General features: G+C 39.5%; 1 protein-coding gene across 2 annotated transcripts in view; it reads left to right on the forward strand.

Moving 5' to 3' along the window:
• Window positions 1-27,198, forward strand: part of RGL1 (ral guanine nucleotide dissociation stimulator like 1) — a 156,905-nt gene that overhangs the window by 98,093 nt on the left and 31,614 nt on the right. For both annotated transcript variants that reach the window (XM_036755958.1, XM_036755959.1), the window contains 5 exons: window positions 4,827-4,930; window positions 10,813-10,897; window positions 19,841-19,930; window positions 21,791-21,877; window positions 25,008-25,040. In XM_036755958.1, the coding sequence (XP_036611853.1) occupies window positions 4,827-4,930; window positions 10,813-10,897; window positions 19,841-19,930; window positions 21,791-21,877; window positions 25,008-25,040 (399 nt within the window). The remainder of the gene's footprint in view (window positions 1-4,826; window positions 4,931-10,812; window positions 10,898-19,840; window positions 19,931-21,790; window positions 21,878-25,007; window positions 25,041-27,198) is intronic.

Raw genomic sequence — 27,198 nt, forward strand, 5'->3', positions numbered from 1 at the left:
TATTCTCTCTAGTGATCCTAGAGTTCTATTTCATGTTCTAGCTGTTGGGCTTCAAAGGAAGTTTAAATATGGAAAAGGGATACGGTTATGTTTATTCACACTAACATAAGACATAAAGTTATTATTTTTGACTAGAATGGGGGATGTCCTTTGGGACTGTTTCCTTTCACAAGCTCCCACACTACAACTCCCTCAGGGCAGGAGAAAACATCCAGTTCCTTTTGTATCCGCCTGTGGGATGAGCATAGTACTCTGCATGCAGGGCTCGGTAGTTATTTACTGATTCTTTGATGGCCGCTTCTCCCTTCAGTCCTAAAATTCTTTCCCAGACCTGTGACCATTAGTTCTTCCGTAACTTGAGAGGTACCATTGGCCCACCAATATAAAAGAGGCCTTTGACATCATTCAGCTGATCCCTCACACTTCCCAGATGAGGAGATTGATGCTCAAGGACAGAAGGTGACTTGTCCATCCATGGTTAGTTACACAGCCAGTAAAAGGTCACAGCCAAGATGCAAACCCAGGTCTCCTGCTTTTTTACATCTTAGCGTTCTGCCTCTCCTAGGTAGCTGGGTCTAGAACTTGGGTTTCCAGACTCTCAGGCCAATGTTCTTTTCACTTCCTTTTTCAAAGGAGAGATACATTGGTGCGTATGTATGTATGTATACATACATGTGTATATACATATGTACATACATATGTGTGCATACATACATATAAACACACACATATATTATTTTTCTTACCCTTTCCATAGTAGATCTGAATGTTGGGAATCTAGGCTTAACTCTAGAAAACAGCATAGTTCTGTGGATAGAGCCCTGCCATGGGCATTACAGGTCTCGGATTCTAGTTTTGAAACTATTAGCCACATGCAGTGTGACCTTTAATTTTCTATGTTCTACTTCTTTGTCCTTTTACTTTCCATTAAATGGGACCAATATTACTTATATATTCATTCAGTCTAATGATACTTTATACATGTATACACATGTAGCATTTTGTGAACCTTAAAATGCTATGAATATTGGTTATGATCAGTAGTAGTGGTGTTGATGCCTAGACCTGTGATTGTTTTTGGTGTAGGGGACTCCCAACCTGGAAACTCCCTCCACCAATCCAGACTGACAATTTTTTTGCAACTTATAGTTGTAAAACTAACAATCTTAGTTCCTGGGGATACTGAGAAGGTAATTATTTGCCCATGGCCACATAGCCAAGGAGTTTCAGAGGCAGAATTTGAACCCAGATTTTCCTAATTCCAAGGCCTACCACGTTATCTGCTGTGTCATTCTGCTTCTCAACTATAATAATTAAGAGCTATTTATTAATACCAACTATGCACGAAGAGGATATGGATATAAAAGGTAAAAGCTTCAAGGTCCTCCTCAAACCCCTCCAGGAACTCAAAATATTTGAGAAGAGTTACAAAATATATACATATAATTGAAATTCAGAAGAATTTATAAGAAGTACATATGATACAGTGTGTCCAAGGAAGGAGTTGAGGGGAGGGAGAAGAGATTGCTGTGGGCTTTTTAGGAAAGAATTCATGAACAAATTTGGCTCAAGTAGAGCCTTCAAGAATGGTTAGGGCTTGAACTTGCCTAGAGGTGAGTTTGGGGGATAAGAATGTGGCTTGGCCGGGGGGGGGGGGGGGGGGGGGGGGGGGGGGGGGGGGGGGGGGGGGGGGGGTGGGGGGGGTGGGGGGGGTGGAAGGATCTGAATTTAAATGATTATCAAAAACTGTTATATAAACATAGATAAGATTATACTGGCTATTGTATTGCTAAGACAAGACACATTTTTCTTTCTATTGCATTAATGCTTTTGTTTAACAGCCATTTGTGGAGAGCACTATCTGGCTTCTCTCATTCTCTTCTTACCTTTGAATAAAAGGAGCAAGAACATCAGGTGCCTTGAACATCTGATTGATTTTTGAATCTCTACATGTTTCTGAACCACAGAATTTTCTGTGCGTGAACAATTGGGCAAGTGCAGTTAGAAATAGTTTCTTGTGCAGAGTTTGCATTTCTCCCAGTCTCTCCTGGACACCCCAGCAAATAGAAGCTTCAAAGCTCTGAGACTCGATTTTCTTCAGTTTCTTAGAACAACGAAAAAATATGTTCTAACTAATTCCATATTTCATAGGAGCTTTGCTTCAGAGTTGGGAAAGGCCTTAGAGATCTTTCTTCATTTTACAGCTGAGGAAACTGAGTCCCAGAGTTGGCCTGCTTTGCCCGAGGTTACACAGGCAGTAAGGGGCACAACTGGGATTTGAACAGAAGCTCTAACTCTAAATCCATCTTTCTTTCTGTTGTGTCATGTGACAGTCTTCTACAATGTTTCCTCTGAGTAGCAAATTGACAGACCCTAAATAAGATATTCTGACAAGTGACTCTAAGATCTATAGCAAGAACGTGATAACTAGGTGCATGTTATACTCTGCGATTAAATAATGACTTATTGCAATTAAAAATTTTTTTAAATATGCAGTTTAGTGATTGTAAAATAGAAACATAAGGCAATTTGAAATATTTCAGATACCATAATTTTTTTTTTTAAAAAGATAAATATGCTCTCAAAGCTCTTGTCTCCTAAAGTTGTCCATGTTGTGTCCTTAGAGAGTGTTTAGAGTAACCTCTTGAAAGCATGGAATTCAAAGTTGCTTCTATGCTCAATTTTGTTTTCTTTTTCCTATATATCATTTATATAAGCCCCCCCCCCCCTTTTTTTGTCTATTGTAGGGATATTTGGAAGAAAGCAAATCATTTTAGAAGCAAGAAAAAGCATTCTGGCCAAACATGATGGCCTTTACTTAGGTCTATCTGAATCCTACCTTTCTACTTTTTGTTGTCACTTACCCCGGAATATTCTTCCCTTTTCTAGAAATATGGCCAGGTGCCTCCTTGTCCCCTTTGCTTAAGTGAAGGCTCTTTTAGTAATACTTTCCATATGTTTATTACAATTTGGACACAATAGCTGGGCCCAAGTTCCTCTATTGCAAGTTTTTTAATTCTTAGAGCATGACTCTTGGGGGCTGAACCTTCGTTGAACTATACGCATGGGGCTAGGCTTCTGGCATGATGATCTAGTGCATTTTTCTAAGAGAGGAACATTAAGATATTTATAGAGAAAAAACATGAGTGGCTCTTATGAATTGCAGAGGTATTGGTTCTAAAGACAATGTTGGTTGGGGGCATAGCGTTGTTAGTTTGTCTGACATGGTTTTAAAAAGCCAAATTATAGAGAGACTGGCTTTCCTACCTTAGCATCAGTGTCAAACCCCTTCACTGATGTGACCCTCTGAGCAGGACAGGAGTAGGATCAGTCAGCTAGGGTGGTGCATAGCACTTTCTATGAAGGCTTCTATCTATGAAGTCAAGCCTTTGCTCACACAGAATACTGCTTTGCCTGAAAAGGGCTGTATGATGCACATAGGGCATTGTCTTTTCGCAGAAGATACCAGACCAGTCTGTCCATGACAATATCTGCCCTCTATGGGCTGAGATTGGGGTGCTCTATGACAAGAGATGTGTGGCCTTCCTTGATGATTTGCCTCTGAGAAGCATATGTCTCCACTAATAAAGTTCTTGCAAGAAGTCTGTGGTTCCTGAGATCTTTTTTCAAACTGCCAGTGCTATAGGCTTCACATGAAAATTCAGGTTTCTTGAGGGCTACCCTGCCCTCTTATGCAGAATATAACATTCACCTTCTGTATAGTTTTTGTTTTGTTTTAAAATACTGCCAAAAGTGAATTTTAAAACCTAGGTTATTTTTGAAGCTCTGAAGTATAAAAGTGTTTTTGAATGTTTATGACAGTGGGACAAGCCAATTTTAAACAAAATGAATGTCTTTAAAACATACACATGCACACACACAGAGATGCACATAGACACACACATACATTTTCCCCTCTTGGCCTAAAACATGAAAGTCTAGGTTCGGCTTGTGGTAAAGTTTTACTGCCAAGTTATATATGTACACTGCTGTACATGCACAAGCGTTTGTTATGAGATGGGTGATTCCATCTGAACTTTCTGTAGATACTGCCCTATTAAATGTGACTGGCAGCAATCACCTTAAGCATGGTGCGTTCACTTTTTTGAGTCAACTCAACAAGCATTTATTAAACACCAATGCTAGTCCCTGTGCTAAGCACTGGGGATACAAAGAAAGGCAAAAAACAGGCCCTGCTCTCAAGGAACTCAGTCTAACGGGATAGACTGAGGTAGACTAATGGGGTATACTTTTTAACAAGTATACACAAACAGGATATATACAGAATAAATTGGTGATAATCTTAGAGGGAAGGCAATAAGAATATTAAGAATGGCTGGAAAGGCTTCTTATATAATATGGCACTTTAGCTAAGACCTGAAGGATGTCAGAGAAACCAGGAGGTGTGTTTTTAGTTTGGGGGAGTGTATTTTAAGTCCATCTGAACATTTCCATTAGAGTCAAAACACACCAAAAATACATACATACGTATATATATACACACACATATATATATGTGTATATATATATATATGTATGTAATGCAATATATATGCATACATACACACAGAGGGAGAGAGAGAGAGGGAGAGAGAGGGAGGGAGAGAGAGAGAAAGAGAGAGAAACTACTATGCCCAAAACCATAAAGTATTTTAGGGTTGGAGGAGGAAGTGAGGACCCTCCCCCACTCTTTTGATGTTGGGTATTTATACAGCTGCCTATTTAGTGGTGAGAATTCATAACAGCTGGGACAACTAAGGAAACCACTGACCTACCGTAATATTGATATTTAAATGTCTTTTATTTCTTAATCACTCCCTTTGCAGGAATGTAGGATCCTGAAGAATTTTTCCTCCTTGAGAGCCATCGTTTCAGCCCTGCAATCTAATTCAATTTATCGGTTAAAAAAGACTTGGGCTGCCGTTCCAAAGTAAGTTCCCAGGTGTCTCTTCTAATTTTTTCTTTTTTTGGCTGAGAAATAATTGAATAAAAACATATTTAGCAAGCTAAATATATCTCCATGGATACCTATCTCTAAAGTCCATTTTAGGTTAGGGAGAGAAAAACATTTGAGGTGTTACTTGTGTGGTAAGCAGGAGGGTACATTTTATAGAATTCAAGTCAGCAAACCTTAAGACCCAAATGTATGTAAAACTGGAGTAGTAGGTATTAGGGGCTGGAGAAAGAAAGTTGAAAAATGATACAGGCTCTGCCCCATGGAGCTTATGCTTTAACAGATGTATATGGCATGTATAGAAATAAGAAATTACCGGACCTGCACTTTACCAGAATGTTTTGCGTGAAGGACAGCTTAGAAAGGTGAGAGATTAGAAGCAGAGAGGCCAGTTGGGAGACTGTTCCATTACTTCAAATCTGAAGGGTAAAGACCTGAATGAAGGCAATAGCCGTGCACATAGGAGAGGAGGGTGTGAATTCAAGATATGCATGTAGCAGAATCCAGATTCTATTGGGTGTCCATCCAAATGCACATTGAAATTTGGGTAATAGTAATAAGCCTTTCAAAGTTGTCTTTTCTCTTTTGTAATTTTTAAAAAATGCTACAATGAATCTTTTCTTTCTTCTTTTTTCTGATATTCCTGTCACTCATCCCCCTCTCCTTCCCAAGACCTCACCTATTAAATAAACCTCCACTTTGTAATAAATATAGTCAAACAAAATAAATCTGTTGATGCTGTCCAAAAATGTATCTCTAATTCTGCCCCCAAAGTCCTTCACCTCTCTTTCATGTGGTAACATGCTTCATTGTTGGTCTTCTGGATTAGCAAATGGTTGGTTGATTAGAGTTCTTAAGTCTTTCAAAGTTGTTGTCGTTCCCAGTCTTGTCTACCTCTTCATGACCCCATGGACCAGACAGTCTATGGGAAAGATAATGGAGTGGTTTCTTCTCTAGTATTAGGCAAACAGAGTTAACTGACTTGCCCAGGGTCACATAGCTAGTTAAGTATCTGAGGTCAGATTTGAACTCTTCCAGAGTCCTGGTACAGTGCTCCATCTACTGAGCCATCTGGCTGCCCATGTGTATATTTCTCCTTCCACCTATATCTCTTCTTTCTCCCAAACTAGATATCATAGAGAATAACTACAAAGTAGTGAAATCAGTAATGTCCAGGGAGCCCAGTACCTCACAGGAGACAAAAATCCAAGAAAAGAAAAAATCCAGTAAAACTCATTTCTTTAAATGCCTCTAAAAGGCGCAAAGTATCAACAAGGGAACTAGAGATCTTAATTCAATGAGGCAAATTTGGTTGCGTTAGTATCACTGAGAATCGCTGGGATGAGACAGACTCTACTATACTTCTGGAAAGGTCTGCCTAATTGAAAAGGAATTGGCAAGTTACAAGGAATAGTAGAGTAGCACTGTCTATTAAGAGAGTATACTTATGTAAGGAAAGCTAGGAACCAGATGGAGGAAGGATGGTGAAGAGCATTTAGGCGGAAGTCAGTAGAGGCAAAACATAAGTAGTATCACCACCAGAGTGTCCTATCGGCTGCCTAGATATAGAGAGATAGTCAAAGGTTCAGGAAGCAGATCTGTAGTGATGGGAGTCTTTCATGATCTAAGCATCTGCTGGAGGACTCTTTTTGATGAAAACAGAGCAGCTGATCATTTTTTTTTTAAAAGTTTGGGTTAAGTATAATTTCCTTCTTCAAAAGGTGAAGGAAGTGATAGGGGAAATGCTATTCTAGACCTAAATTCTCCCTAATAAAGAGGAACTGGTTGATGAAGTAGAAGTAATGGAGCCTTGGGGGGGAAGTAACCACTCTATTTTAGCATTTGGAACAGAGAAGGGGAGGGGGAAAGCCACACTTTGATGTGCACACTAGCTTTGGGGAGAGGACATTTCAGAGGGCTCAGATAAAGGATTGGGAGGAAGGTTCCCTGAACCAAAATTAAACAGGTGAAGTCACACAGTAGGAGGAATGGTAAGACCTCAGGAATGAAAATTCTCATGAAGTAAACCCAGTGGTGAGGAAAAAAGGGAAATGCTGATGGAGATGGATGTGAATGCAAAGGAATTTTACCAATGAATTTAAGGTTCTGAAAGATCTATGAAGAAGGTAGAAGCAAGGCCAGGTAATAGAGGAGAAATATAAAATGATGGCATGGTCCCTTTAAAAATAGCGTTAAATCTCAGAATGAACTGAAGTTGACAGAGTATGGTCACAACAATATAAAGGTTTTCTTTTGTTTTTACCCTATACAAGAAAATAGGAGTATAAAAGAAAAAATGGGGCTATTCCTTGGGATGAATGGGTTCTTGATAATGAACAGAAGAGTCAGCATGGTGTAATTGGCAAAAGGCTGGAAGTTAGGAAGACCTGGGATGAAATCTTGCCCTTTTCTTACCCGAAATGACCATGGACCAAAGAAACTGACCCTCAGTTTCCTTATCAGTAAAATGAGGATAATACTATATAGTAGCAATTTCATAGCTTTGCTGTGAGGCCCAAATTTTATGTATGTGTAGTATGTGTTTATATGCGTGTGTATGTATATACGTACACATGCATATATAAAAATGTAGAATATAAGTCTTTCCCTACAAGAATTTTGCAAGCCATGACATACTACACAAATGCCAACAATTATAGTCATTGTGATTATTATTTTTAATTAGTGAGAGAGAAGACAGAACTACTAAATTCTCATCTAGGAGTTCAATTTTTTTGTGCCAACAAGAATGTTCTTTGGACTGGGAAGGATAGAACAAAGATGAGTAATCACATTTTGAACCCAAGATGAGTAGGGAGATAGAAAATTCTTTGCCCTGATGCAGATATATTAGAACCCAGGGTCTGTTTTCCTGTCTTTGTGGACAAGATGCAGAAATGTGGGCTAGATTATGGCATCTGAAGGTCTGTTACATGGAAGAGAGGTTAGGCTTGTTCTTGGCCCCAAAGGGCAAAACTCAGAGCAGTAAGTACAAGTTGCAAAGAAGAAGATTTAAGTTTGTTCTAAGGAGAAACTTAATTGAATTGATTAAAATATTGCAATACTGTGCCTTTTGGTTCTTTTTCATTAGAGGTTTTTCCAGCAAAAACTGCATCACTGTCTGTTGGTGATGTCACCCATGGGATTCTTGGTCAGATATGGGTTGGGCTTCATGGCCCCCAGGCACATTATATATGGGTATAAATAGGCCCCGGTACATTACCTACAATGAATGACTTGCACACCTTTAGGAAGACATCATCAAGCATTTATTTTACCAGAAAGGAGTAAAGCTATTTGTGTAATGAGAGTGAGAAATAGTGACAGGTATATTAATTGTTGTGCCAGTATCCACAAGATAGGAAAAACACCTGGAGCAAGGCCTGAAGCATGTTGGACAGATCTTCTGTGGAGGACTTATAGAACATGGACAAGAATCCTCCAGGGTAAGAAAGTACAGTTTAGTTGTGATCTATACCAGCATAGTGAGTGTCCACTCTGATGAAATCATGGCACCAGTGAAAACACTGAGCTTACTGATCACTGATAACCCAGACTGTATTTCAGAGTAGAAAGGAACCTCAGCGGCAATCTCATCCGATTCTTGCATAATAGCGCTATTGTAGCATTCTTAAGGTTTGCAGAGTGGGTCCTAAGGTAGGTGCTGTTATCATTCCCATTTTAGGCTAGAGGAGGTTAAATGACTCGCCCAGGGTCACACAGCTATTTTGTTTCTGAGGTCGGTTTGAACTCAAGTCTTCCTGATTCCAGGCTCCAGTGTTCTACCCACTGCGCCACTTAGTTGCCTCCACAAAAGAATAAAAGAGAATCCTTCCTACAACATGTCTAACAAGCAGTCAGGCATCTAGCCATTGTATGAAGACTTCCAGTGAGGTGGAAACAAACATTTCCCCAAGCAGCCCGTTCCATTTTTGAGCAGGTTTAATTTTGAGGAAGTTTTTCCTTACAGGCATAAATTTGTTTCTTTCAACTTCCATCTATTGTTCCTAGTTCTGCTCTCTGAGACCAAGCAGAAGAAGTGTAATCCTTCTTTATCATGTCAGGTCTTCAAATACTTGAAAACAATTTTCATATTCCTGTAAGTCTTCTCCAAGTTAAACATTTTCAGTTTCATTTTTTTTAAGTCTTACATTTTATTTCTAATGAATAAACATTTTTTTTTGTCCCTCTCATCCACTCATCCCCAATTTAAAAGGCAAAGAAAAGATGAAAACTAAACCGTTATATTGTGTATTCAAGTAAAAAAAAATCCCCATGTTGTCCATGTCCAAAAATGCTATGTCTCCTTTTGCATATTGGATCCAACCTCTTTCTCAAGAAGTGGGTAGCAACTCAGTCAGTTTCTTCAACCTAATCTCATATGACAAGGATTTAAGGACCTTCCCCAAACTGGTTGCCTTCTTTTATATGTTCTCTAGTTTATCAATGCGCTTTGTATAATGTGGCTCCCAGAACTGAACAAAATATTCTAGATGTGGTCTGACTAAGGCATCTGTGAGCTTTTTGATTTGTAGCAGTAGACATTGGTAAAATTCAGTGACAAATGTGGCATACTTTGCAATATCAGTGAAGTGGCCCCACATTGAAACACAGCCATTTGGGAGGCATTCAGTCAGGTGATGAGAAGCATGTCTCCCTTTGTTAAATATTTGTCACAATTACCATGGGAAGTCTAAGCAGCCAACCAAAGATGACACAGGGAAATATTTCATTCTCTTTTCTGTAAGGTTTGGAGCGCAGAGTGCCAACATGTCATAAAATTAGTAGACTTTGTGCCTTGGTCACCACACAGAACTCTCCATCCTGTTAGCAGGCTCTTAGTTTTAAAGAAAAACTTGAGCTGCTGTCTCTGCCTAGCCTAAGTATGCATATGTTTCAATATAGCTATTATCAGAATGTTGGTGCTAGATTTGAAAGCCAGTTTCTTAGGCTCATGTTTCGTTTTGATTTTCCTTGAGATTGTTAACTCCCTGGGGCAACTGGGTGGCACAGTGAATAGAGCACTGGCCCTGAAGTCAAGACTACCTGAGCTCAAATCCAGCCTCAGACATTTACTAGCTGTGTGTCTCTGGGCAAGTCACTTAACCCCAATTGCCTCCCCCTACTCTCCCCTCCCCCCCAAAAAGATTAATTCCCTGAAGAGTTGACCATGGTACAATTTTTTCAACTTGATTCAAACTTTTTGGGAAACCTGGAAGATCTGAAACTAGAGGAACTAGGTTCAAACACCAACTCTGATACTACTATTTTTTGGGCAAATCTCTATCCTTTATGAGCCTCAGCTTCCCCGTCTGTAAGTGAGGGAGTTGGACTGGATGATTTCAAGATTATCTTCCAGTTCTCTACCTGTGATACTAGGATTGTGAGAGAGTATCCTTCTCTCTTTACAGAGAACCATGTCCACCCCCCCTCTCCCTGCCAAATACCCTGAAATTCTGTGGTCTTACTAAACTTAGACCTTAGAATATCTTGTCCTGTAGGTGGCACAGTGGATAGTGCACTGGGGCCTGGAATCAGGAAGACTTGAGTTCAAATCCAGCCTGAGACTAGCTATGATCCTGGGCAAGTCACTTAACCTCTGTTTGCCTTAGTTTCTCCAACTGTAAAATGGAGATAATCATGGCATTTACCTCTCAGTTTTGTTGTTAGGATCAAATAGGATAATATTTTTAAAGCACTTGGCACAGTGCCTGGCATGTAGTAGGCGCTTAATAAATGCTTGTTAACAACAATATGGATTTCTTTTTAGCCGGGGTTACTGAGGAAAGTCAAGATAACATGTCAGCCTTTTGTTCATTGTGTGCTAAGTTTTTTTCTTTCTAAATTTCTATCTCTAGGGACAGAATGTTGATGTTTGAAGAACTTTCAGATATCTTCTCAGACCATAATAATCATTTGACCAGTCGGGAACTGCTAATGAAGGTAAGCCACTGTGTAGGAATGCTGGGTGTGATTATTACAATTGCTGGACTAAATTCATTGGGGGAACAATTTCCATGCCCTTTGAAGCCTTCAGTCGACAGGGGGAGGGACTGAGGTGACTGCATCCAGAGGCCACACTCCTGCCTTCTTATGTAGAAACATGGTAGGAAAAATTCAAAGGCTAATTGGGAGCTGTCCTTCCTCAATTTAACGCTTAGATAAACAGATTGTAAAACCTGCTGCCTGCATATACCTTTTTAGCAAATTCCCCGGGCACATACTAAGTGCTGGCCTCCTGTTGGGGAAGAGATGTTAGAATTCTTCCTCAGCAAAGTCTTCCCACAGGGTGACAAGACTGCAGTTCCATGAGGAATTGCACAATCACCCAGTCAGTAACATTTCTTAAACCAGCTGTTCTATGCTGAGAATTTGTAGAGAATTAGAAAAGGATTACAAGAGAATTAGAAGCCACAGGCCTCAAGGAACTTACAGTCAAGCCCTTAGCCTATGTTTTGCACAGATGCGAATACTGGAAGGATTTGAGATTTCCTGAATAAGGAACTCACAGCTTGGGAACTCCCTCCACCAGTGTGTATCATATACACTTCTCTCATGTGGTAAATGAGTCACAGGGGAGTCGACCAGAGAGCCTTGCCCAAGGCCACAGAATTCAAGAGTGTAAAAAGTAGGATTTGAACCTGAGCTTTCTTGATCCCAAGGCCAGCACTCACTCTGCCAGCTACTGCATCTGCGATGTCTGGTATGTATTAGTGCTAAAGAAATATAGACTGGAATACAAAACCACTGAAGAACTTTTGTGTAGAGCAGCATGCGTGAATAAAGATCAATAAGAATCAGTGACTGCTGAAGTGACACTGAGGAGAAGAGTGGATCCAGTCCAGTAACCTTAGTGGTTTATATATATTAGAAGGTGTCAGATTGACATACACCAGAGCACTTTTGCAGTGGTTTCTGTAATTGGTCATCGAATCGCAGAACTAGAAAGATGGGAGGGAGCTCATTAGCCATCTAGTCCAACCAAAACCCAAAGGGAGTCCGTGCTATAGCACACTTGACAGGCGTTCATTCAGTCTCTCCTTGAAGACCACCAGTAAGGGAGGACCCTCAAGTTCCCAAGGCAGCCCACTTTCCTTTTGGATCATTCTCATTGTCAGGAAGTTTTTCCTGATATCAGACCTATTTTTTTTTCTTTCTAGCTTCTAGCCAAGGAAGTTCTTGGTTCTTTCCTTTTAAGGCCAAACATCATGGCCTCTGACCTTCTAACTTCTCTTAGCTCAAGTGGAGTCACTTCACCTGCTTTCTGGCAGTCCTCATTTTTCTAGGGAGCAGATGTTAGGAGCAGGCAGTTCATGCTGATGTCTGAGTCTGGATTTGGCCCACCTGATTAACAGCACACAAGACACTGCTTGCTGAGATTGAGTTACATCTCTGCCTCACATCCCCCTGGATTTGCAGACTTTAAACGCAAATCCATCTGGTTGGAAAGGGATGGCTTAGCAGTGTCAATGTCAGTATTAACAAAATGAGACTAACTGGAGCCATCGATTCAAATCCCCACAGTGCTGAGTCATCTTTCCAAGGTAGATAAATTGAGTACCGTGCAATTGTCTTTAGGAAGAATTTTGGCTGAAACTCTAGTAGCAAAACTATATCTTAACATTAACTAGCCTATAAGCCATTCTTTTTTTTTAAATTTTTTTTTCCTTTTTTTGCAGAGGGGAAGGCAGGGCAATTGGGGTTAAGTGACTTGCCCAAGGTCACACAGCTAGTAAGTGTGTCAAGTGTCTGAGGTTGGATTTGAACTGAGGTCCTCCTGACTCCAGGGTCGGTGCTCTAACTCGCTGCGCCACCTAGCTGCCCCCATAAGCCATTATTAAACATAGATGTTTAACCCCAACACTTTTGGTCAAATTTCTAAAACTTGACTGAAATACCAAAGAAGCTAAAAACTGAGCTTAGAATGTACTTTCTGTGTTCATTGCTTTTCCACTTAAACAAATTCTAAAACCATTTATTCAAAACCTACTGTGCTCAGTAGGCATTGAGAGAGAGAGAGTGCAGGTGAGACATAGCCCCTGCCTTTAAACCTCCAGCACAGTCGATGTGCTACATTGGCTTTTATGTGTATTTATTTTATCTCCCAGAATAGACTCTGAGACAGCAAGGTGACTTGGTGGATAGAGAGCTTGCCTTAGTGCCAGGAAGAGCTGGATTCAAGTTCCCCTTGAACTCTATGATTCTGGGAAATCACTTCCTCTCTCATGGTCCCAGGCTGTAAGTGGCAGGGAAGGTGCTGACCTGCATTAATAGGGGGAGTGTAATCACTGGGCACTCCCTACACCAATAAAATCATCTCAGGCATCTTGCTTAGAGATTTGAGTAGCATGCTGGCTTTCATTCATTTATTCATCAATCAGTCAATTAATTTACAAACATTTATTTACAATTATTTTTTTATAAATTTTATATATTCTATATTATTTTAAATTTTTATAAATAAAAGTATCAACTATGTGGCAGACACTGTGCAAGGTGCGGAGGCTACAAAGACAAAGATGAAACCATTCCTACCCTGAAGGAGCTTACACTCTACAGGGTCCCCCATATACCATATGTAGGCTTACAAGCGCAGAACAAATTTTAAAATAAATACAAGGTAATGAGAGAGGGTTAGAAGTTGAGGGGAATCAGGAAAGGCCTCATATAAGAGCTGGTATTTGAAATGAACATTGAAGGAAGACAGGGATTACAGGAAGTAGAGTTGAGGAGGGAGGCGTGACAGACAGCTGGTATAGATGCTGCAGCCCAAGCATGAATGAAGGCCTGCTCTAGGGTGGTGCAAATGATTATAAAAAGGAAGAATTAGATGTAAGGAATGTTGAGGAGCTTTTTAAAAACACTTTTTCAATGAATAAGCATTTATTTTCTGTCCCCTCATCTCCATTAAGAACAAACAAATAAAACTCTTATAAAAATATACATAAACAAAAATATGTCTGCATTGGACATGTCCAAAAATGCATGTTCATCAGCTCTCTGTCAGGCACTGGGTAACTCGATGCTCTGGAATCTCAGTTCTTATCGCACTGGTCAGAATTCTTAAGTCGTTCAAAGTTGTCTTTACAATGCTGTGATTTTTGTATCAATTGTTATTCTGGTTGTGCTGAATTTTGCTCTGTGTCAATTTGAACATGTCTTGCCAGATTTCTCTAAAACTGTGACTTGTGTCATTTCTTATGGCACAATAATATTCCATTACATTCATATACCATAATTCCTCAATTGATGGGAACCCACTTAGTTCTTTGCCACAACAAAAAGAACTGCTTTATAATTTTTTTTGTATATATGAATCCTTTGAGGAACATTTTGCAAAAAGAATATTCAAGACTTAGAAATTAAATGGATGTGGGTGGAGATGAAAGAAATGGGAAGGTTAAAGATAATTCCAAGGACTTGGGTCCTTGAGGATGTTGGGGGGGGCAGGAAATTAGAGTGAACAAGAAAGAAGTTCAGGCCTTCAATAGAATTTTAGAAAAAGTAGATATGATAGACTTCTGGCAATTATTGAAGAGAAATAGAAAGGAGTATACGTATTTCTCATTTGTGTATGGTACCCTAATGAAATATGATCCTTTCTTAGGACATAAATGCTTTGCAAACAAAGAAAAACAGAACTATTATGCACATCCTTTACTGACCACAATGCAATAAAAATTATATAAAATGAAGAGCCACTGAAAAAAGTACTGAAAAATCAATTGGAGACTAAATAACTTAACAAATCACCACATATAATTTCTAAAAAATACTAATAAACCCTAGCAAGAAGAGATAGAGAAATTCCATGTATAACAGCTACAGAATGTGTAAAATACTTTGGTATCTGCCGGCCAAGATATACACAAGAACTATATCAATGCAATTGCAAACCACTGTTTACAGAAATAAAGACCAAAATAATTAGAAAAATATTAATTGCTCATGGGTAGGTTGAATCAATTAATTAAAATGACAATTCTACCTATTTTTGACAACATTACCTAATTTACTTTGTTAATGCCACAACCAAAACACCAAATGATTCCTTTACAGAACTAGAAAATATAATGAGTTCATATGGAGGCAAAAAACATAAAGAATTTAAGGAGAAATTATAAAAAGAACTGCGAATGAAGGGGCCTAGCAGTGCCAGTTCTCAAACAATACTAAAAATCAGTAATTCTCAAAAACAATTGGGTTAAAAGATAGATATATCAGAGGAACAGATTAACTACTAAATACACCAAAGCAAATGTATCTAGTAACTCTAGTATTTGATAAATACAAAAAATCCCAGCTCCTATGATAAGAACTTTTTGACAAAAACTTCTGGGAAAGTTGGATGTCAGTTTGGAAGAAATTATATTTTAAACAACACCTCTCGTCTTATACCAAGCTAAGCTCTAGTGAATACATGACCTAAATGTTAAAAGGTCACATCATAAACAAATTAGAGAAAAGTATAAAAAAATGACCTGTCAGATCTATGGATAGAAGTTCATATGCAAATTAAAATAATTCTGTGGTAACACCTCATGCCTATTAGATTGGCTATTTGGACAGAAAAGGAAAATGACCAGCATTGGAGGGAATATAGGAAAAAAAATGAGGCATTAATGCACTGTTGGTAGAATTGTGAACCGATTCAACCATTCTGTAGAGCAATTTGAAACTGTGCTGAAAGGGCTATACATACATACATACTCTCCCAACCAGCAATATCACTACTAAAGAGATTATCACCCAAAGAGATTAAAAAAATAAAAAGGAAAAGGACCTATATGTATAAAAATATTTATAGCAGCCCTTTTATGGTGGCAAAGAATTGGAAACTGAGGGGATGCCCATCAATTGGAGAATGGCTGAACAAATTGTGATTATGATGGAATACTGTTGTGCTAGAAGAAAAGTTCATGATCAAACAAGGGATAGAATGGATCACAGAAGATAAAGTGGATAATTTTGATTATGTAAAATTTTAAAAGTTTTTGCCCAAACAAATCTACTAAAGCTGAGATTTAAAAGGGCATTGGATTTGGAGGTAGAAGATCTGGCTTCAAACCCTGGATCTGCTGCTTACTACCATAAGAGCCCAGGTAAATGACTCCTTAACTTCTTTTACCTGAGTTTCCTCGTCTAAAAAAAATGAGGGATTTAGAATGAATTATATTCAAAATCCCTTCCATCTGAAAGTGGAAGTGGATGAAGTTATTGAAGAAAAGAGAGTATAGAAAAGAAGGAGACTTGAGGTACACCTAATATTTAGAGAATGAGAGATGAGGATGAAGGATGAAGAGAAGCCAGTGGTGATTAAAGGCTGAGCAGAGAAATAGAAAAAGATCCAGAGTAGTACAGTTGCATAAAACCAAGAGATTAGAGTTCCAAGAAAGATGGTAGATTTAATGCTTTAGCAACTGAAGTACCAAGGGAATCAATACTTGACAGAACTAGGCAAAACAACACAATTCATTGGTCAGAATAAAAGTTCAAGAATATTAAGAGAAATAATGAGAATAAGAATGCAGGAGATATAGAATTACCAGACCTCAAACTGTATTATAAAGCTGTTTTAATTATACATGTATATGTGTGTATGCATATATATATACACACATATACACACATATGTATATATAAATATATATGAATTATAAAACAACTTGGACCTGATTTAAAAAAAAACAGCAAAGCAGAAGAATATAACAGGATCAGTAAGAATCATAAACTATCAAATAGTATCCTAGTGTTTGATAAGCTCAAGAGCCTAGGGATGGAATTCCAGTTCCTAGGGATAGGATTCCAGTTTTGACAAGAACTACTAGAAAACCTGGAAAGCAATTTGGTAGAAATTAGGTTTAGACCAACATCTTGTAACATATACCACAATGAGTGCAAAATGGATATATGACTATAAAGGGCTTGATATAAATTAGAATAGAACCATAGGGAGAACCTTTTAGTAATTCTTAACGAAAAAGGGGGTAGAGGAGTCATATAAGACAAAAGAGATCATTTCAATTATATAAAGTTCAGAAGTTTTTGTATGAATAAAATGAAGCTAAAATAAAAAGAAACTATAGAGTAGGAAAATATTTACATCAAATACTGTTGATAAAAGTCTGACATCCAGAATGCACAGGAAATTGAAACAACTACGTAACACTAAGAGCTGTGGTTATCACACAAGTAGTCAAAGGACTTGAGTTGTAAAAGGAAAAAATACAAAATATTCATGACTGAATAAAAACATCCTCCACATCAATAGTAGTAAGAGAAATGCAAATTAAAACAACCCCAAGGTTTCTCCTAACACCCTGTATATTAGCAAAAGGTAACAAAAACAAAAATTGAAAACTAGAAATAGCTACTGTTGGAGGGCCTATGGAAGAAAGTAATATGCAACTGGTGGAGCTATAAATTGGTCCAACTGTTCTGGAAATCAGTTTGGAATTCTGTAGGAAAAGTAACTAAACTATCCATACCTTTTGTATCAATGACCTCATTAATGGATATGCTCCCTAAGAAAGTAAAAGACACACATACATCACACATATACACACAGAGGTCTAATATATAACAAAATACTTATAGCAGCTTTGGAGTAACAAAGAACTGGAAATAAAATGGTTGTCCATTTATTAGGAGAGATGCTGAAAAAAAAAACCAATTATTACAAATGAACTGTAATAGAATATTATTGTTCAGTAAGAAATGACAAGTATGAGGAATTGAGAAACATAGCAAGATTGGTATGAATTGTTAATGAATGAAATACATAAAACTAAAAGAAAAATCTATACTCAATGACTATAAAAGTATAGTAGATAACAATATAGATGAAAAAAGATCATTAAAAAGAAACCAAACTCTGAGTAATTGGAAAGCCAGTGAGTATTATAGAAAACACAATGAAACATCCAGAAAAGAAATGGGACCACTAGGCGAGAAAAGTGTCTACACTGCCAGATGTAGTTACTGAATGAATATTTTAAATTATTTTTCTTTGTCTGAGTTCATCCTGGATGGGAAGAAATTATTTGTTTTTTTTTGTTTCGTAAATGTTAAAAAGGCAAAAATCATCAATAAAATATGTTTGTTTTTGTTTTAGAAGGGAGACAGTGTCAGGGTAATCAGCAATTCCAGATGCTAAAAAAAAAAATAAAGTAAGATGAGGACCAAGAAAAGACCTTTAGATTTTATGATTGAGGTAGCCTTCAAGAGAGAAGTTTTTTAAAAAGGTGGTAGGGAAAACTATATTATAAGAAATTAAATAATTTAATACTTAAAATCTGATTAAAATGAAAAACTCTAGTCTATTTAGGGCTTTACTGGGCAATTAATTCTTATTTCCTTTGAACCTAATTTTTTTCCCCTAAAACAGGCATTCAGAAATTTAGGCAAATTCAGAAATTTTAAGTACGTTAATAAATTTATTCACCATGCCTTGTAAACAATACAAAGACTCAGAAAAAGTCCATGGCCCTGAAGGTTTGGGTTTTCTTTTTGGCCCGGACCTAGGATTTTATTGATATAGGGAAATCCAAGTGAGGAAACTCCCTCTTACCAAAGTGAAGTAGAAGTAGAAGTCTTGGAGACTTTACTGAGAGGCTGTGACTTTTCCAGGACCCTACATCTAGATGAATCAGAGGCAAATTTCACCTCATAGACCCCTGGCTCAGAAGCCATCTCTCTAGCCATTTATTCGGTCATGCTGCCTCCTACTATGTGTTTGATTATACTTGATAAAAATATTGGATGTCAACATATATTAAGTATATGGAAAGAAATTGACCCAAGGAAATGATATTTCTCACCCTGCCCCCCCCCCCATTCATTCCTACATGAACAAAAGAGTAGAAGAACTGGGAAGAGCAGAATGACTGGCCAAATGGCCAGTTGGTCAGTGTTCTTGAGACTCTAGTTCAGTCCGGCGAATTATCAACTAGGAATGAGTTAATGCCCAACATGATCCGTCAACAAGGCTGACTCACTGGGGAAGAAAAAAATGTTCTTTCAGTAGTGTTGTAGGAAAAAAGTCTTATGCCATGGTAATATTATAGATTCAGGGAAATGCTGACTAAGAAAGAATTGAAATCAGGCAGTGGAGGTTTTAAAACTCTTGGATTGTGAAATATGCCTCCCATTCATACAGTTCCTGGGAAACAAGAACTTAACAGGACCCCAAAACCACAAAGCTAAAAAACCATTTATAGTCAGTCAGCAAACCTGAGGTTAGTCATTTTGTGTAGATATTATTACAACAAAAGGGAGGGAGGAAGGGGGGATGTTTTTCCTTATGTAACTGGTACAATAGGTTGATTTGTAACAGTGTCCAGTCTGAAAGTCAGCTTGGGAAGTTTGGCTTGGGGTGGGGAGGAGAGAAGAGGAGGAGGGAGAAGGGGGAAGCTAAAGTCAGAAGGCTCTGGATTTGTGGATCAATTCTATGAGGCTGGACTTCCTCAGGAAACTTCCAGTAACTCTGAGTTTCATTTAGCCAAGAAATACTGCAGAAAGAGTCCCTTTTCTTTCACAGAATGATGGTACATCCATTCACTGCCAAGATCAAGAAATCACAAAATGTGCAGAAGAAATCAGTCTTCCTCTCCAGGACATGTGTTCGTTCTGACTGAGTGAAATAGGGGGTCTAAGAGAAGCCTTTCCATTTTGTGGCGTTGTCTGCCTTGCAGAGCCTCCTCATAGTTTACACAAAGATCAGGGGTAAAAACAATCACATGTTTATCTCAGTACAGTTTAAAGAGATCTTCAGACACTTTCCCTGATATCAAATGTGTGGGGTGCAAAGCCTTTCATATGAAAAGAGATGCCCTGTCATTTCCTGGCCATGACATCCTCAGTGTTACCCTTTTGTTTGTTCCTTAGGAAGGCACCTCAAAGTTTGCAAATTTGGATAGCAGTGTGAAAGAAAACCAGAAGAGGACCCAAAGACGGCTTCAGCTGCAGAAGGACATGGTAGGTGCTGCTGCTGTTCTGTCTGAGCACCCAAAGGAGCCTGCAGCCACCTAGGCAGGGATCAAGCTATTAATAACCCTGCTGCCTCACATTTGTTTAGTACTTTGTATTTGGAAAAAATGCACTTGTATGTATGTGTTATTTGACCCTCAACTATCCTTTGAAGTAGCCAAGGCAGGAACTGGCATCGCTATTGGATATATGATTCTGCAGGGACAGAGAGATGTGATTCATGCAGTAGCACAGGACAGTATCACTAGAGGTGGAGAAATCTTTGAAATGAGCAGTTAGTTTAGGGTTCAGCATATGTTCCATGCTGTTCTCCCTTTCCTTCCTTCTTCCCTTGACAGTTGGAGCCTCCTGCCTGCCCCCTCTCTCATATGAGCCTTGATAACCCAGGGCTTCCTGTCAGAATAGGATGGACAAAGGATGCAGCCAGCCCCCTTTGCTCTTGGTAACCCCAATACTGGTTATTCCGGAAGGAAGGTTCATGATCTGGAGATCTGGTCCTTGCCCTCTACAGACTTGTTCCTTCATTGTCTGTCTCAAAGTAATTTTCCAGCTCTTCTTTTGGAATCTGATTATAGACTGAATCTCCCCCCAACTCCTCCCCTTCCAAATCCTCAAGTTACTTAATTATATATATATTATATATTATATAATATATATATTACATATATAATATATATTATATATAAGTCTTAATTATAGCTCCTTTATTAAAATTGAAAAGTAGTTTGCATCTTTAATTTTATTTTCAGCTTTTCTCTTGGCCAAAAAAAAAGAGGGAGATGGATCTTGTAGAGGAGATGAAGTTGGAAAGATCAGGGGTGGGGGGGGCGGGGTAGATTAGAGTCTGGACGTCTGGAGTCTGTTTGGCACGAACATTCTCATTCTGACTTTCCGAGTGGAGGAGGGTTCCCTCCCTGCTCTCCTCCTTCCTTTGGAAAGCTGGAAATAAATCAGACTCATCATACTCACTGTAACATAAAACTTGTAAGATATTCAAAATGTTTTGCTCATTTTTGGTTGTTTAAACGATAAATTAAAAATAACTGTTAGAAAGAATTGACTCATTCTGGTTCTGGATAAAGGTTTCTACACATCACAGGCAAGGGCAAATGACAGAATACAATAGTGACTGAAGGGCAAGGAAACTTCATGAGTTGACTTTGCCAGAGGTTGCTGTTGGCCTTATGTTCAGGTACCTGGCAAAGGTTTCTTCTTAGATTTTTCCCTGACTATGATTTCCCCATCTGTTTTTAGTCCCTTCAGGCCCTCTGGAGGAACTTAGGATAGAATGTCTCTTATTTTTTCAGTCCCAAAGGATATACCTTGATTGCTTTTTTAAGCATCCTTTTCTGTGTATGTTTCTCTTCTTGACATGTAAGCAGATCTTTCAGTCAGATATACCTTGATATCATATTATAAATGTGGGGGCCAGTGTATCCAAACCTGTTCCATGACCAAAGCCATTCAAAACCAAAGGGATAATCAACATATTTTGAAAGCTGGTTGAGAGTTATACAGATGTCCCAATTTTCTCTGAATTGAAATAAGACAAGCAAACCAAATAGAGGGCAGTTACAAGGTATTCAGGCGTGGACAGCTTTGCTTTGATGACTTCAAAAGGCAGATCAGTCGATGAACTTACTTGGGTCTCCTTAGTTCAAGTCAGATCTAATCATAATTTTAGGTAGGTATAAATCCATAAATCCAGACCTGGGTGAGGCCCGTCAGGTCATTCACAGATAGATGTAGCATAGGAGAAAAATCAATAGCTTAGGACCTCACACCAGTATTGTGGTGGCCAAAGGAAGGAAGGACAATATAACCATTTCTGTTCTAATTGCTATTCAGGGAGTCATGCAGGGAACTGTGCCCTACCTTGGTACCTTCTTGACTGATTTGACTATGCTGGACACTGCTCTTCAGGACTACATCGAGGTGAGTTTTCTGTGATTTCTGAGAATATTCCTTTCTTCTCTGCCATTCTCGTTGTGTGTGGTCCAGCTGATATAAAAGCTCCTTGTGGGTGGGGGCTGTCTTGCTTTTGTACTTGTATCCTCAGAAGCTAGCACAATCCTTGCCTATGTAGATGCTTAGCAAATGCTTGTTGATTAATTGATTATAATCTACCCTGAACCCTGGAGAGGTTCCTTAAACCACTTTGACCAAGGGTCAGACCTCTGGTACCTTCCATGCTGCCTGCCTTGAGTGCACATCTGCCCTTCTGTTGCCTCTTTACTAGGGAACGGGAAAAAGGTAAAACTCAAGCAGGTCATTTTTTGCTACCTGTTAGTTGTGCAAATGAAAGTTTAGTTGAGGAAAGAAGTTACAGAATCACAGAATTGGAAGGGATCTCAGTGGCCTTCTTGTCTATTCCAAAACCAAACTAGAATCCCCTCTACAACACACCAGACAGATGGTCAGCTGGCCTTTGAGGATATACAGTGAAGGGGAATTTCGCCCCTCTGGAGGCAGCCCATCGATTGGATGACTGAGCGTCAGGGGAAGTTTTCTTTGCATCAAGTCTCAATTTGCTTCTTTTTAACTTCCATGTGTTGTTCCTCTTTCTGCCCTCTCTGGCCAAGCAGAACCAGAATAACACCTTCCACATTACATAACTTCAGATACTTGAGGACAGATATCAGCTTATGTGTTGCAAGATTTAGAGCCAAATATTTTTCCCACCAAATTTTCAACCCATTTTCTTGTGTACACTTACCCCTGGTAAATTTCTTCTGACTTAGAGACTGAAGCATTAAGAAAAATAATTAGAAAAGTGATGGAAGAAAATCATGAAAGGAAGGTGACTTTTTTGATTCAACAAATAGAGGGAATTATTAGATTCAAACAAAATAGATGTGTGCAACTATATTAAAATAAACTTCTGGACAGCATAAGTATTATAATCAAAATAAAAATAGATTGGGAAAAATATTTATGACAAATATCTGAACTGAGCTATTTATGTCCCCTTCTACATTTTCTCCTTTCAAGCTATTTTAATCAATCCTCATTTGAAATTACTTCTAGGGTCCTGATTGCCCTCCATGACAGTGCGAGCCCCTGGAGAGAAAAGACTAGTTTTTGCCTTTCTTTGTATCCCAAGCACTTAGCACAGTACTTGGCACATACTAGGGGCATAATAAATGCTTATTGACAGGGGAGGGGTATGATAGCTTTCAAGTTGAAATTGTTGAGTAAAATGGAAGTTAAATAAACTAATGATGCCTCCCTACCTCAAGATCTAGTGCACTTCTAGTTAAGAAGATTTAGATTAAAATCCGGCCTCAAATACTTAACGTATGACTAATCAAATTGCCCTCATTGGGATTGTTTCCTCTTCTCTAAAATGAAGTAGTTGGATGCAGTGGCCTCCTCTGAGGTCTCTTTCAGCTTTAAATCTGTGATTCTGTGATCCCTTGGTACCATAGGGAATCAGAGATCTGAGTTTTTCCCATATTCTTCTTTTTCTTTTCTTTTCTTCCTTGTTAGAAGTAACCACAATTTAGCATGAAACCAGACCTGTGTGTGACATGGGCTTTGTGGCCCAGCTCATCGATTTTGTGAACTGCGGAGTCTCTGCCTCTTTGAGATGACATGTTTCCAGGCCCCAGCTTCCTTTACGTACACCTTGGGAACTCCCTTCTCTTCCAGTTTTAGAAGTGATATATGTGAGGGGTTGAGAGGGTAAACTTCAACCTCCAGAGAACAGGAATCTTGCCAGGCTGAGGGGAGGAGGAAATTGAAACTGATACTTAACTTTGCCTTTTGGGAGAAATATTTCCTTTTTTGATAATCATTGAGAACTTAATTCCCTGTGTGAGTCCATGGCCCACTGTCGTTACTGCTGTGGTCGGGAGAAAAATCTAGTAAGAGTCTGGGGAAAGAAGAATTTGTCTGAGCTTTTCTTTCTGCCAACCTCCTTTGAAAGAGCATCTGGGTCTGGCCTCTGGCCTCTTTTCTGTTCATGTTTTAGTTGTGGTCTCTCCATCTGCCAGGACCTTCCCCTGCCCTCCCCTTAATGACCTCGCGTATCCTTTGTACATTCTTATCTGTCTGTGTTGTCTCCCCAATAGGACCTAAGCTCTGCAAGGGCAGAGATTCTTTCGTTGTTGTCCTTGTTTTGGTAATATATATGTATATAGTAGGTAATTAATGCATTCTTGCTGATTTCTTTATTGGTTGGTTGGGCTCTTTGCTTTCATTTTCTTCCCACTCCAGTCCATCTTCCACTCAGCTGAAAAGTAATCTTCCTAAAGTGTAGGTCTGATGATGTCACCCAACCTCTCCCACTCAGTAGACTCCAGTGACTCCCCCTTACCTCCTGGATCAAACAAAATATCCTCCATTTGGTGTTCAAAGCCCTTTGTAATCTACTGACCGCCCCCCCCCCCACCTTTGTAGTCTTCTTTCTTACACCTTATACCCCACCACAGATTCTACAATCCAATGGCACTGGCCTCCTTCCGGTTCCTTAATATACGATGCTCTGTCCCTCAGCTCTGGGCATTTTCTCTGCCCGTTTCCCATTCTTGGAATGCTCTCCCTCCCCAACTCAACCTCAGGCTTTCCTGGCTTCCTTCAAATCCTAGCTAAGCTCCCACCTTCCACAGGAAGCTTTTCCCAATTCCTCTTAATTCTATTCAGTGCCTTCCCTCTGTGGATTATTTCCAATTTATCTTGTACACAGTGTGTTTATACATAATTGTTTGCATGTTGTCTCCCACATTAGATTGTATCCTTGAGAATAGGGGTTGTCTTTTGCCTTTCTCTGTATCCATGCACTTAGCATCATACCTAGCGCATAATAGGTGCTTAATGTTTATTGACAGACTGCCTGATAGCCATCCTAGGATGGCTCCTGAGAGGGAGGTGCAGGGGAGAGGGAGGGCACATATCAGTGCCATGAACTGGATTTAACAGCCACAGTGACAACAATTCTACATCCATTAATTATTCTGAGCATTTTCCCCCTCTAAGAGCAACCCTCGCTTAGTAGAGTGACGTAGAACACTCTTGTTTGTACAGTTGCTTTATTGGTCACTGCTTTTTTTTTTCTTTTTTTCAGGGGGGACTGATCAACTTTGAGAAAAGGAGAAGAGTAAGTATCACTTATGCTTCAGAGAATTTCCATTTTAATTCTGAACGCTTTGACAGTCCAGAAAGGGATGAGGGCCAGATAAGGTGTGTGTTTGATTGGTTTGGGGGTTTCCTCATTTATTTATTTCAACTCTTCTTGTAGCAAGGGAGGCCATTGTGGAGTGGGGACCATACTGGATTTGAAGTTGAAAACCTGGCTACCTATTATCTGTGTGACCTTAGGCAACTCCCCTAGCCTCTCTAGATCTCAGTGCCTTCATCTGTAAAACTGAGGGGGTTGGGCTAGGTTGCCCCTGAGGAACATTCCACCTTGAAATTTTGTGTTCCTCAGGTCCCATGAGGGAATTCATCCTGTAAGGAGAAGGGACACTGGCTCTACAGCCGCATCAAATTATGGAAGGGAATGATCATCTCCTGTTTGTTTGGGCAGGGCAGGATAGCTCCCTTCATGCCTACATTTGTTGTTGTTGTTGAGTTGTTTTGGTCATGTTGTAACTCATGTCCGTCATGTCTGACTCTCCCTGACCCCGCTTAAGGTTTTCTTGGCAGAGACACTGGAGTGGTTTGCCTTTTCCTTCTCCGGCTCATTTTGGAGAGAAAGACAGACAAAAACAGGGTTAAGTGACTTGCCCAGGGTCACGTACCTACTAAAGTGTCAGGCCAGATGTGAATTCAGGAAGACGAGTCTTCCAGACTCCAGGCCTGGCACTCTATCCACCGTGTAGATGTCCTGGCCTACCCTGTCATTTCTGCCCAAATGCACGTATCCCAGTGCCTGCACTTCCTCCACATGACTACCTACTGAAATTCTCCCTTTTCATCCAAGCCCAGTTAAGGTGCCTTCTTGGAGCCTTTCCTGATCTCCACATGTAAGACCCCCCCTTGCCTGACAGAGGAGCTTTTATATTTCTTCTTCTTTAGTATCTCCTTTGCTCCCCATACTACCTCCCATCTTGTATTAAAGTCGTGTGCATGTCTTTTCTCCTGTTAGATTGAGCTGTTGTTTCACAGTTTTGTATTGCCCCTCCCCTCCCCCCCAGCACTTTGCACAATCAGCTGTCCTTAGTAAGAACTTCAGAAATATTCGTTTGATTGGGCAATGAATGGAGGAAAGGAATGTTATTGCATGAGCTCCTGGGAGTTGTTTCTTACGTGTGGCCTGCAAGCAGAGGAAAGGGTATCTAGCAGCGAGGTTATTTGGACATAATGTTATTGAAGACAGATCCTTCCTTATGAACTATACAAAGAGAAGTTAAGCTGATCATTAAAAAATTGCTGTCTCGTGTGTTTAAATGTCTTGCTGAGCCTGACAAGGAAGTTGTAGGAGAAGTAGAATGAATCGGTAATGAACTGGGTTTAGCTTTCTTTCCAGGAAGTCAGTCAACAGGCATTTATTAAACACTTACTGTGTAAATGCAGGCCCTGTACTAATCGCTGCCCTTAGAGAGCTTACATTTTAATGGGATAGACACCATGCAAAAAATTGTACATACAAGATAACAGGACACACAGAAAGGAATATCAGAAGAATGGTACTAGTAATGAGGGCAACTGAGAAAGGCCTCTTGGAGGAGGCTGGAATTGAGCTGAGTCCTGGAGGAAGCCTGGAGGAGGGAGAGCCTTCTAGGCATAGGTGCACAGAATGAGAAGGCATAGAACTGGCAAGTGGAGGTCTTAAGTGCAGACCAGTAATTACGCCAGAGTTTCTGGATCATAGAGTTCACAGATGGGAGTAATGTAAGAAACTGGAAAGGCAGGAAAGGACCAATTTGTAAAAGGCTTTAGAAGCCAAACAGAGAATTTTACATTTGACCCTGAAAGCTATAGGGAACTAGTGGAATTTATTGAGTGCTTGTGACAAGGGGGTAACATGGAGACATCTCTGCTTTAGAAAGATCACTTTGGCAGATGGAGGTGGACTGGAGTGGGGAGAGACTCGAGGGAGGGAGACCCACCAACAATATTATTGAAGTAGTATGGATATGAGGTGATGAGGGCTTATCCTTGAGTGATATTTGGCCAAATAGTGTTGAGAAAATAGACATAACAAGACTTAGCACCACATTATATATGTGAAGTGAGTGCAGGTGAGAGTCAGAGATGACACGCAGGTTGTGAACCTGAGTGACTGGGAGGATGGTGGTGGTGGTGTTGCAGTT

The sequence above is a fragment of the Trichosurus vulpecula genome, chromosome 4, assembly GCF_011100635.1.
Source record: "Trichosurus vulpecula isolate mTriVul1 chromosome 4, mTriVul1.pri, whole genome shotgun sequence".
Taxonomy (NCBI): domain Eukaryota; kingdom Metazoa; phylum Chordata; class Mammalia; order Diprotodontia; family Phalangeridae; genus Trichosurus; species Trichosurus vulpecula.